Source organism: Heterodontus francisci, chromosome 14 (assembly GCF_036365525.1).
Source record: "Heterodontus francisci isolate sHetFra1 chromosome 14, sHetFra1.hap1, whole genome shotgun sequence".
Classification (NCBI taxonomy): domain Eukaryota; kingdom Metazoa; phylum Chordata; class Chondrichthyes; order Heterodontiformes; family Heterodontidae; genus Heterodontus; species Heterodontus francisci.
The window spans coordinates 79,991,239-80,004,295 of record NC_090384.1 but is presented as its reverse complement, the minus strand read 5'-3'; the positions used below and the strand labels follow the sequence as shown (position 1 = coordinate 80,004,295).

The following is a 13,057-nucleotide window of genomic DNA, read 5'->3' as shown; positions in this document are numbered from 1 at the left end:
TGGCATGCACTATTCCACGGTCAAAATTGCAGCCAGTCAGCATACTTCCATTCTTTGTCATTTTTAAGCCAAACAGTAAGAGATGCACAACAGCAACTGCAATTAACCTGCTTCCTGATGTTTCCTTCAGTTTCTTCCAGTCGCATATCAAAACCTGGAGTTCATCATGACTGGAATCCTGATTGTGAATGAACTTTCTACACTTTGTAGCAAAACACAATTACATCAGTCAGGGAACTGGGAGCTTATATTCTTATGTGATCATTCTTTGTCTCATATTCTCCAAAACAATAGGAAAACACAGCTCCAGCAGCTTTTATATAATGCGTATGTGTGAAACAATTCTGAGGGAACCTTCCCCTGCAACCCATCGAGGAATATTTTGGAATACAATGTGTCAGTATGAAGTTATCTACTTTGGTTGGAAAAATAAAAAAATATTATTTTTTGAATGGAGAGAGACTGGGAAATCATAGAGTCATAGACTAATTATGGCAGAAAAGGAGGCCATTCAGTCCATTGAGTCCATGCCAGCTCTCTGTAGAGCAAATGATCAGTCCCTTTCCCCCGTCCGATCACTGAATCCCTGCAATTTTAATTCCCTCACGTGCCCACCCCATTTCCTTTTGCAATTAATTGTCGTCTCCGTTTCCATCACCCTCAGGGCAGCAAGTTCATGGGAATAGCTTTTCTTTGTCTACCTTATCTAAACCTGTCATAATCTTGTACACTTCAATCAAATCTCTCCTCAATCTCCTTTGCTCCAAGGAAAACAACCCCAGCTTCTCCAACCTAACTTTGTACCCTCATCCCTGAAATCATTCTGGTAAATCTCCTCTGCACCCTCTCAAGGACCTTCATATCTCTCCTGAAGTGTGGTGACCAGAATGGGACACAATACTCTAGTTGTAACCAAGTTAAGCATCATTTCCCTGCTTTGGCACTCAATACCTCTATTTATGAAGCCCAAGATCCCATATGCTTTGCTAACTACTCTCTCAATATGTCCTGCCATATTCAAAGATCTATGCACATGAACCCCCAGGTCTCAGTCCCTGTACACTCTTTAGCACTGTGCCATTTAGTCTAGATTGCCTCTCCCTATCCCTTCTGCCAAAATGCATCACCTCACACTACTCTGTATTAAATACAGCTATTCTACTAGCTGCAGTAGATCGGTATCATCCTCACCGTCTGCCACAGATCCAGGTTTGGTATCTTCAGCAAATTTAGAAATTTTACTCTGTATACTGATATCCACGTCATTTATATATAGCAAAAAAAGTAGTGGTCCTAGCAGTGAACCTTGGGGAATACCAGTGTCTTCTATCCTCCAGTCTGAAAAACTTTACCACAAGTCGGTTTTCTGTCCTTACGCCATTTTTTTTATCCAAGCTGACACTGACCCTCCTATTCCATGAGCCTCAATTTTGTTAACCAGCCTTTTATGTGGTATTTTGTTCAATGCTTTCTTAAGATCCATATAGACAACATTCATTGCTTTCCCTTCATCAATCTTCTCTGTTTACTTCATCAAAAATCAATTAGATTATTTAAGCACAATCTGCATTTTAGAAATCTGTGCTGGCTCCCCCTAATTAACTCAAACCTCTCCAAGTGCCTGTTGATTTTTTTCCCCGATTGTTGTTTCTAAAACCTTACCCATCACAGATGTTAAACTGACTGGCCTGTAGTTACTAGGAATGCCCTTACACTAATTCTTAAATAATGGTATCACATTTGCCACTCTCCAATCCTCTGGCACCTATCGAAGGAAGATTGGAAGATTATGGCAAGCCTTTCCACTACCTCCACTCCCACTTCCTTTTGCAACCTGGGATGCAAGCCATCCAACACAGCAACTTATTCACACTCAGTACATCCGGCCCATCAATTTTCACCTCATCTATTACCTCTAACATCTCCGTTACTACCGATACTTTGTCAAGCATTCTCTTCCTTAGTAAACCCAGATACAAAATACACATTTAGTATTCTAGCCTTGCCCTGCACCTCTAAGCCTTATTGTCCCTCATATGCTCCATCCCATCTCTTACTACCCACTTAGTATTTACATGCCGATAGAAGGTTTTTGGGTTCCCTTTTATGTTAGCTGCTAATTCTACTGTCATATTCTCTCTTTGCCATTCAGAGGGAATAGGTTTTCTGGTACATGATTCACAGAAAGTATCTAGGTACAGCAAGTAATTGGGAAGGCAACTGGTATGTTAGCTTTTGTTACAAAAGGGATTGAACTATAAGTGTAAGGACGTCTTACTACAATTATACAGGACATTGGTGAGGCCAGACCTGGAGTACTGTGTGCAGTTTTGGTCTCCTTATCTAAGGAAGGATGTTTTTTTTTTCTTCGTTCATGGGATGTGAACATCGCTGGCTAGGCCAGCATTTATTGCCCAACCCTAACTGCCCTTGAGAAGGTGGTGGTGAACTGTCTACTTGAGCCACTGCAGTCCTTGGGGTGTAGGTACACCCACAGTGCTGTTAGGAAGAGAGTTCCAGGATTTTGACCCAGTGACAGTGAAGGAACAGCGATAAATTGTTCCAAGTCAGAATGGTGTGTGGCTTGGAGGGGAACTTGCAGGTGATGGTGTTCCCATGCATCTGCTGCACTTGTCCTTCTAGGTGATAGAGGTCACAGGTTTGGAAGGTGCTGTCGAAGGAGCCTTGGTGAGTTGCTGCAGTGCATCTTGCAGATGGTACACTCTGCTGCCACTGTGCATCGGTGGTAAAGGGATTGAATGTTGAAGTTGGTGGATGGGGTGCCAATCAAGTGGGCTGCTTTGTCCTGGATGGTGTTGAGCTTCTTGAGTGTTGTTGGATCGGCACCCATCCAGTCAAGTGGAGAGTATTCCATTACACTCCTGACTTGTGCCTTGCAGATGGTGGACAGGCATTGGGGAATCAGGAGGTGAGTTACTCATTGCAGAATTCCCAGTCTCTGACCTGCTTTTGTAGTCAGAGTATTTAATGGCTGGTCCAGTTCAGTATCTGGTCAATGGTAACCCCCAGGATGCTGATAGTGGAGGATTCAGCGATAGTAATGCCATTGAACATCAAGGGCAGATGTCTAGATTCCCTCTTGTTTGAGATGGTCATTGCCTGGCACTTGTGTGGTGCAAATATTACTTGCCATTTATCAGCCCAAGCCTGGATGCTGTCCAGGTCTTGCTGCATCGGGACATGGGCTGCTTCAGTATCTGAGGAGTCGCCAATGGTGCTAAACATTGCACAATCAACGAACATCCCTACTTCTGACCTTATGTTGGAGGAAAGGTCATTGATGAAGCAGTTGAAGATGGTTGGGCCTAGGACACTACCTTGAGGAACTCCTCCAACAACCACAACCATCTTCCTTTGTGCTAGGTATGACTCCAACCAGCGAGAATTTTCCCGCTGATTCCTATTGACTCCAGTTTTGCTAGGGCTCCTTGATGCCATATACTAGGAGTGCAACAAAGGTACACGAGTGAGGTTCCTGGGATGAGGGGTTGACTACGCCAAAATTCCCTGGAGTTTAGGAGAATGAGAGGTGATCGAATAGAAACATAGAAAATTCTTCAGGGGCTTGACAGGGTCGATGCTGAAAAAGTGTTTCCCCTGGCTGGGGAAACTAGAACATGGAGTCACAGTCTCAGAATAAAGAGTCAGCCATTAAGGACTGAGGTGAGGGGATAGTCCTCCACTCAAAAGGGTTGTGAATCTTTGGAATTCCCTACTTCAGAGATCTGTGGATGCTCAATCATTGAGTATATTCAAGACAGACCGATAGATTTTTGGGTTCTAACAAAATTAAGGGATATGGGAATGGTGCGGGAAGGTGGAGTTGAGACAGATCAGCCATGGTCATGTTGAATGGTGAAGCAGGCTCGAAGGGCCAAATGGTCTACTCCTGCTCCTACTTCTTATGTTCTCATTTCAGGAAGATGATCTACAATGCTGAAAATATACTGCTATCCCTAATAATGTAATAAAAAGGATTCAGTCAGCATGTCCAACAGTTATACTACTGAAGACCACAAATCATAGAATCTAGTTATGTAGGCATTTAGCAGAAATGATGATACCACATCACTACTCTAGGCCCCCAAGCTATCAAGACAGTGACAGAAAACCATAGCAGCAGCTGCTCTGTTCATTTAGTAAGGCATGGAAAAATTTACTGACTTGAAGTGCTGCACTATACAAATCTGCTTCAGCATGGGCTTATACTTGTCTCTTCCATCCTCCATTTCCCCTTATGCTTCCTCTCCAGAAAACAGTGACTCACTCATCCATTTCCATAGAAGGCAGTGGCCCTTTGCTACCTCAATTAAGTGACCAATTTCCATGTAGGTGCCAGAACAGTGTCAGCAGGGTATCTAACCATTAGGTTAACATAGCCTTCTCAAGGGCAATTAGGGATGGGCAATAAATGCTGGCCTGGCCAGCGATGCCCACATCCCATGAATGAATTAAAAAAAACATATTCTATTCTCCACTTGTGTACACTTGTCACAGGGGTCTCTGAATAGAAATTCGGAGCAGAAGCCCTTACTGATTCTTCTTCTCACCTTCCCTAGCCTAATGTCAGTGTTGCCCATTGTAATGTCTCCACTGCCACCTCGGCTGAGTTTAACTAGCTCATCATAAACATTGTCGCTTAATTCCACCTCCTCAAAAAACAGTATTGTCGGCAGTACATTGGACCACTTTTTTATGATCTCCAGCAAATTAATCCAGCTATGAATAGTAATTCATATATACCTCTAAATATCAGTAACCATATCTTTTTCTATTACAAATCCTGATTTAATATTTGATATATCAATATTTCGCATTGAATACAAGAAGTCATCGACCCAGATGGTTCAGTTTCCTAACCAGGGTCACCGTATAGTTGTTGATTAGAATATGGTATAACTCACCCGGACAGAATAAATGAACTTGTTACTTTATAATTCGTTTAATTAAGTTAAAGAGGTGCATTACAACAAAGACACTTCTGGAGTCTGCACCACCTGTTGTCCAGTGCGACGTGACCGAATTGAGCCGAGGGAAAACGAGAATTCCGCAGGGTCCTGCCGCCCACCTCTCATATGCAAGCTGCCTTATGTTTAAAGGCACCAAACCAGGATATGAATTGAAAACTCAAATCTATAATGAACTATAAGCGTGTCCTTGAACGTTACCCATATCAGGCACAAAGAACTCGAAGCGCACTTGCTTCGCCATTTCACTGGGCGCTAGGACCGAGAAGAGGCTTTTGCTTGGGCTTGATCTACAGGGTTTCAAAGTGAGTTCCTGTAATACAACAGCTGAAGGCTTTACAGCAAGGAGGCAGGAAAATTCCACGACCGAAATTCTTTAACACTGTATTAATATACATGATGGAACCTGGGCAAATACAGTGGTGCCAAAAACTCATTCAGAATGAGCTGGAATGGAGAAATTTCGCACCAAACACCGTTTCAACAACACGCTTTAAAAAAAAAACTTATCTTCCTTTAAAGCCTCATTTATCTGTGAACGGGTTTATTTTATTTGTGTAAATAACATTAAAATAGCAATCAAACTATTCTGAGGAAACACTCACTGTCCAATTGAAAAAAAAACGCACACAGTATTAAAGAATAGGACTTATTAATTGAGAATGAGTCTGAAGATCTACATGAAACTAAACAACAAGAATCGATGACACGAGGCAAATCAGGATGGTTGCGCATTGTAGGGGTGTTGTACGATCATTTAATGCGGAGGAATGTAATTCTAAAACCCAACACCACAGCTAACAGTGAATGGTTAGTTTTATCAAGCTTTTTTTTTCCAGTTCCAGGCGATGGAGCAATTCTTCCTCCTGATAGGATTTATTCAGAAAACATTGGAAGAAAAAGCAACTTCATGTAAGATGAAGCATGCACTAGGATATCTTAAAAAAAACATTTACATTCAAAAGCTCATTCAGATAGAGCCAGCAGGTGGACGCACCACACTCACATGGGAACTCTCAAACAAGCACATCACTGATGAAATTCATCATTTTATCTATTGATGCTGCACATTTCCTTTATTAAAATAAAGTTTATAGCTCCATAAGTCGGGTTCAATCAAACTAATGCCAAAACATTTGACTTGTAATGAAACCATTACCCGCCCCGAATAACTCTTACAGTTTTTTTTTAAACCACATATTGCAATATCTTCGATAACAAAAAGGAGGAATTTCTCACTTTCTTTGCAGGGCTGACTTGTAGATACTGAGGAGCGTCCTGGGATTTTTACCCTTAAAACTCCACATTTTTAGAAGATGGACTGGAGTAAAACTTGATAGGTCAGCAAGAATCGCCGACTACAGCAGGTAAACTGCAGTTCAATATAAAATATAAACCGATATTAAGAATTGGAACAAGTTCAAAAGACTGTTTTTTGTGCGTGGGTTGGGAAGGGCAAATTAATTATTTTAAAAGGTAAAATAAACATTTATATGGGATAGTCCAATGGTTACAGAGTGACTTGGTGCTCCTTATTTATTGCAGTTTCCAAGTTTAAGCTACCAAAATGTTTTTTTTGTTAATGTAGCTATTTGATATTAAACATTCCCTTTAACTGTTCGACTTCCTTGAAATATATTTTACAGAAGCGCATACTATGGTTTAGAAGAGTCTAATTATAGTCAGAAGACTGGTAATTATAGTCCTACAACGGAAATGATCGCGTCTAGTTTCGCCGACATCCCTGTGCTGCTCAGACAAAGCAATCAGGAGAAGTTCAATTAGAAAACACAATTCATTCCGCATGGCTATTTGCTCTCTCCAAAAGTGCGATGGCATTCCAGATAATGCATTTATAAAGCAGTGTCCCCACTCGTCCTCCAGTGTTAAGAACTGCTGTAATCCTTTGTCTTCGAACAGATAAAGACTGAACTGGCGCCTGCATATTTAATCGTGCTACAAGGGAAGGAAGGAGAAATGCTACAGGCTGCTGGAGAGTTTATCTTCCCCTGATCGACAAAGTAAACTGAAGGCGCAGGGTCTTCTCTCAAAGTGACCGGCCTGTCAGTTTCACAGAATTTTAAACTCGATCAAGCAACACAATTGTGACGGAGCGCTTTCAGAATAAGAGATTACACAGTCTGACTTTGCAAAATGTAGAATATGTTTCAGAGGAGATCGCGCAGCTGTCAGTTATGTAAGAGCGCTGTGACTACCCTGTTAATCTGACTGGCTAGTAACTTAATCTACAGGAAAATATTGTACTTTTAACAGGGTCTGCCTTTTATTTGGCTGATGAGAACCAGCTCTAGTTGAGCTAACCAGCGTAGCAGAGCTGGTTTTTAAATAAAGCAGATGCACTCGGCATATAAAATCCCTGAGTGCAATATTGGAACTGGGCACATGGTCCTGCGTAGCAACAGTTTCCTAATTAGAATTTTACAGTTTGTTAAATCCCACCGAAGCATATTACCTTCTCCATTCAACTTTTTAGGTGTATTAACGCTATTATGCTGAAAACAACAACTTATTTGGACAATGTCCATATGATTTTTATCTTAAGATGGGTGCACTTACGGAAGCGAGCTTCCTTTAAAATGCCCCGCCAACCCTCACTCAGTTTTATTCAGTAAAAGCTGTTTTGCCTGTTTGGAGACACAGTTCCGCCTTGCTCTCCATGCCTGAACCCCAGCTCTCCCATTTCGAACGCATACCAGCCCTGATCGCGGCTGCTGTTACAACATGCAAGGTGTTGAAAACCTGCAGACGAAAGGAACTTTTCTGCTTGACTACTTCAGTTTAGTGTGCCTGAATGTACATGGCTCAAAGCGCACCTCCTATTATAACACTCTCCTCCACACATCTGCTGAAATCCATTATTATTTTTTGGCAAGAAAATGTACAAAACTCGAAGAGTTCAGTCCTTTTGGGGGGAAAAGACAAAGAACGGAGCATACGTTTCAGAACTTATAATCGAGTTTGTTTTGCTGTTCAAACAACTTTTGAGTTGTTGCACTCATCGTGCAGATAAAGACAACCTCACTTTAGCGCCCTGTGTCTCTTTTTTTCCCTGGATAACTCTGCAAAGTTGCAATGAAAGTGTTAAGTGACATATATCCATAACCCAAACACGCCGCATGCCTACAGGCAAGTCCGGGGCATCACTTCAGTTCTTGTTCCGTCCATAGACCTCATTCATTGTTGCACATCCACTTTGCAAACTCCACGGGCCGTATCTCTTCCCCCATAAAACACACACTCTGAAGAAGAAATACTGATAGGACTGGAAAGGTCTTACCTTGGTCGTGTAGCACAGTAGCAAGCAGGAAGCCAAAAAGCAGCGCAACAGGCTGCATTATGATCTTGTCTCACTCCTGAAGATTTGTTTTGTTTTCACCAGAACTCTTTTTTTAAAGGAACAAATGTTTCTTAAAAGGTTTGGGAAAGCGGGCAGGAGAGATGGTCAGATCATGGCTGGCAGCATCGGACTGGCAGCTGCTGTTAAAATTAAGTTTTCCTTCCTCTCTAAAAGGTAAACTTCAGAGCGACGCAGCAGCTGGATGGCACTGGCAAACATACAGCACTCTGCCTGCTCCGACCGCTTGCGCGATCATTTCTCCCATGGACTGATCAAAAGGAACATGGAGTGCACCACTCCGTCCATAAGGGGAGGAGGGTTAACAAACTGTCAGAAAATGGAGAGAACTGCAAAACGTTACCGGGTTGGAGGCACTTTAGCTCGACGTGTTTTGATAATAACGTCAAGTTTCTCAATCAGAGTGCAATTGATATTTTATGGCGCTTGCAATTCAGCGCCTCTCGTTACATTGCGTCCCCCGAAGACGTTTGCTGAATGTAAGGAGCTTTCCAATCCTAAACTTGCTTCAGTCACCAACCCAAGTGGCAGAGGCTGAACCAGAAGATTGCAATCGCCAAAAAAGGGACATTTAACATTTTTCCAAGTGTTCTTTTAATATCTGTAAGTCACCTTTAAAAAAAACTACTCAATGCATTCATACACAACGGAATTATCCAACAATAATATAAAAACACAAATTAGAATCAATAACAACTTGCATTTGTATAGCCGCTTTAACATAGTAAAACGTCCCAAAACGCTTCACAGGAGCCTGATCAAACAATTTTTGACATCGAGTTGCAAAAGACATTATGACAGGTGACCAACAGCTTGGTCAAAGCGCAGAAAAGGTTTTAAGGAGGGTCTTTACCAAGGAAAGAGGCCGAAAGGTTTTGGGAGAGAGGTCCCGAGTTTAGTGCCTAAGCCAGGGGTCTGCAACCTGTGGCTCCTCAGCGGCATGCGGCCCCTCACCTCGATCAATCAAACCTATTTTGATGGAAATTAAAAGGCTTGTTTCATTTTTAATTTTTTTTATTAACATTGTACTTGTGAGAAAGTTCAATTAACAACTTTTTTTTGTAAAAACCTTCATGTTGAAATGTGTTTCTTGTTTTTCATTGTTAGTAGCATCTGAGTAACAGCATTGCAGCTGTTAGGATATTGAGTTTTTGACTAATTTTTTTAAAACGGCTCTTCTTGTTATTAAGGTTGCCAACCCCTGGCCTAGGCAGCTGAAGGCACTGCATCCAATGGTGGAGTGATGAAAACCAGGGATGCATAAGAGGCCTGAATTGGAGGAGCACAGAGATCATGAAATGGAGTAGGGCTGCAGGAGGTTACATGGATAAGGAACAAAGTTTGTGGCAGCACCAAATATAGTGGCTTCAGTCTTCCCAATATTTAATTGGAGGAAATTCCTGTTCATCCAATACTGGGGATCAGACAAGCAGCATGACAAATCAGAAGCAGTGGAAGGGTCAAGAGATGTGGTGGCAAGGTAGGTGTTATCAATGTACATATGGAACCTGACGTGTTTTCACAGCAGACAGGAGGAACTCATTCAGCCCATCATGCCTGTGCCACAGACCTGCACATTTTTCCTATTCAAGTATATGTCTAATTTCATTTTAAAAGCTGTTATTGAAACTGCTTCCACCACCCTGTTAGATAGTTCCTTCCAATCAAGTTCTTGATCTCAGGTGTGCTATTAGAAGAAGGTACAACATAAGTTAGGTGCTTCCTACCAGATTGGGAAAAAATTAGGTAAATCATTAAGCCAGTAATTAATTAAAGAACTCTAGTCTTAATTGGTCAACTTGTCTGCTAAATTTCCCATCTAATATTCTGCAATCCTCACCAGAAAGTAATGACTCATGCTGGTTTCAGTAATTCCCCCAATGCACCACCCAACTGCTCATTCCTCATGTACAAATATAGATTTTTAAGTCTTGTTATACTATTTGATAGTGCAGCCATTTTTTTCCTACAATCTTCTGAACATCGTAACAATATTCCATTAATAGCTGGACATAGGTTTTTGAAGAATACTGATGATGTCGACAGTGGCAAGTAGGCCTGAGCTCTTTTGAATGACAACACTTCTGTCACATTTTTTCAGCCTTCCTCAACAACTGTTGAATTTAGCTTAAAAGCTAACTTTCAAATTCTACCATGGCCTTGGCTTGATATATGTGCAACCTCTGCAGCCCTTGTGCCCCCTCTGGCTCTCTTCTTTACTTTGACTTTGACCTTTCCTTCAGCTCTCATCTTTTCATGCCACCATTGAAGGTTGAGTATGCAGCCACTTCATGTCAATACGGAGAACACTTTGCCAACCATTATGCTTCTCTCCCCATGCTTAAAACCCTTCACAAATCAATCTTTTTGACTAAATTTTTAGTCACCCTCTCCTGCATTTCACACTGTGCTTGGTATTGCTCTTTTCTTCATTTTTACAATTGCTTTCCCCCTTGTCCCATGTAAAGTGCCTTGGAACATTTTCCCTGTTAAACAAGCAAGTTGTTGCTGTTGGTGATGTTGCATAGATTTCAACGTACTGTAAGGTTTAAACCTACCATTCAGAAGAAAGGGAGAAACTCGTTCACTTTTAATACAAAATTGTCATTCCAGTAATTAATTCTGTGCCGGAAATGTGGACAAAAAGCAGCATATTGGTTAAAATGTTGCTTAGGTGTACCTGGCGGCTACCTGAAATGAATACAGGCCTTATTAAATATTTCAATTGGCATCCTGTGCTTGTAGCAGGTTCGTTTGGGTTTCAGCCATGGCTCAGTTGGTAGCAATCTTATCTCTAAATCATAAGGCTCTTGGTTCAAGTCGCACTCCAGGACTTAAGCACAAAAATCAATGCTAATACTCCAGTGCAGTACTGAGGGTGCTGTCTTTCAGATGAGACATAAAACTGAGGCCCCATCTACCTACTTGGGTGAATCTAAAAGATCCCATTGAGCTATTTTGAAGAAGTGAACTGGTGTCCTGGCCAATATTTATCCCTCAATCATCATTTCCAAAAAAACAGATTATCTGGTCATTATCACATTGCTGATTGTGAGAATTTGCTGTGTGCAAATTGGCTGCCATGTTTCCTGCATTACAACAGGACGACACTACAAAAGTATTTCATTGGCTGTTAAGTGCTTGGAGACATCCACTGGTTGTGAAAAGCACTATACAAAATGCAAGTCTTTCTTTCTATTTTGAGAAATTGCTGCCTGGGAGCTCTTGATTCACTCATGCTTCAGACAAATATAGTTTGTTACACCAATGTGTTTTGTTGAATGGTAATTTTCTTTAATCCACTGACTGAAGATCTGAATTTGTATTTTTTTTAAAAAGACATTTGTAAAAAACCAGCTAAAAATCTTATCTGGCAGCTTAAGTTGGCTACCTAATTTGCAACATGTTATCCTACACTGCAATGCTTGTGAGGAGGGAGATGAAATGTCTTTGCATTTCCCAGCAAGAACCAAGACCCAGGAAGTTGAAAGGAACTACCTGTTCTTTTCAGCAAGTAGAGAAATACTGCTAACAGCTGTGTTTGAATCACTGAGTGTCTGTCATGTGACAAGTCCCTCCCCATCTGTGATTTAAGCTGGTGTTTTTCTCTGCAGCAGAGGAGAAGCAACTGGACTCTGACATGAGCAGACCCTAAGTGGGATCCCTCACTCTCTCTCTCCATTCCAGCTTGAAAGCTTTCAAATCCTGCTTGTTGACTGACCACCTTTGCATACTCCACCAACGATCAGAAACGCTGTTGCAGGAAATCATCCGCATCGCTGTCTCTAAGAAAGTCACCAAACCAGTCATCTACCTCTTCAAACTAAAAGCCACCACTGAATTCAGCTAGAAGCCAAGCGAATCACCAAACTCCACAACCAGTATACCTTTTTTATGGACTCTATCTCAACCAATCTACCTTTCCCCATTCTGTAACCTATTTCTGTGTGTGTAAACCTCTAGTGTGTGTGTGAGAGTGAAAGTTGGCACGTTGTTTATTATTTTATTAATTCGGTTTAGGTACAATAAATTTAACCACTTTCTTTGTTAACTCAAGAAAACCTGTCCAATTGGTTGTTGTTATGATCATAGCAAGTAAGTAATCAAACACCTACTGAATTGGCCAGTACTTCCACTTTAAGAAAGAATTCAACCTGTTGTGGTCTAACAAGGAGAGGGATAGGAGGGAAGCCTTTCAAGCCCTCCTCACTTGACTGTAACAGAAATTTGGGGGCTCACATCTGGGCTCAAACCCGAAGACAAACGGGAAATTGGAAGCAGGAAACCAAATTGATCCCTATCAATAATTTAAAAACTTCAATATAGATTTCCTTGTGGTTTTCAGTGCTAGAGTATTAAAATGTCCACATTCGAGGACCTTCCTAGAATAGAGTGAAGTAACTTGGGTCAGATTAAAAGCCCTATCTGTTGAAGAGTTGAGGAATGTAGCTGGGTAGTTAGAGATTACTATCTGTCCAAAAGCTAGGAAACCTGAAATCCTAAAACTTGTGGCCAACCATTTAAAAATTGACACTGAAGAACCGGAGACAGCATTAGAATCTGAAACAGATGGAGTAACATTAGCTAAGATACAGCTACAACAGAGGAGACCAGAATTAGAATTCCAGATAGAGAGAGAGGAGAGAGAATTCCAGGAAAGGGAAAGAATAAAGGTATGAAAGGTAAAATGAAA

The 13,057-nt window shown here is 41.3% G+C and overlaps 1 protein-coding gene across 7 annotated transcripts in view; it reads right to left on the bottom strand.

Moving 5' to 3' along the window:
• lrp4 (low density lipoprotein receptor-related protein 4) overlaps nucleotides 1-8,591 on the bottom strand; it is a 472,786-nt gene extending 464,195 nt beyond the window's left edge. For all 7 annotated transcript variants that reach the window (XM_068046457.1, XM_068046460.1, XM_068046459.1 and 4 more), the window contains exon 1: nucleotides 8,287-8,591. In XM_068046457.1, the coding sequence (XP_067902558.1) occupies nucleotides 8,287-8,344 (58 nt within the window). In that variant the 5' untranslated portion in view covers nucleotides 8,345-8,591. The remainder of the gene's footprint in view (nucleotides 1-8,286) is intronic.
• Between the last annotated feature and the right edge of the window lie 4,466 nt (nucleotides 8,592-13,057).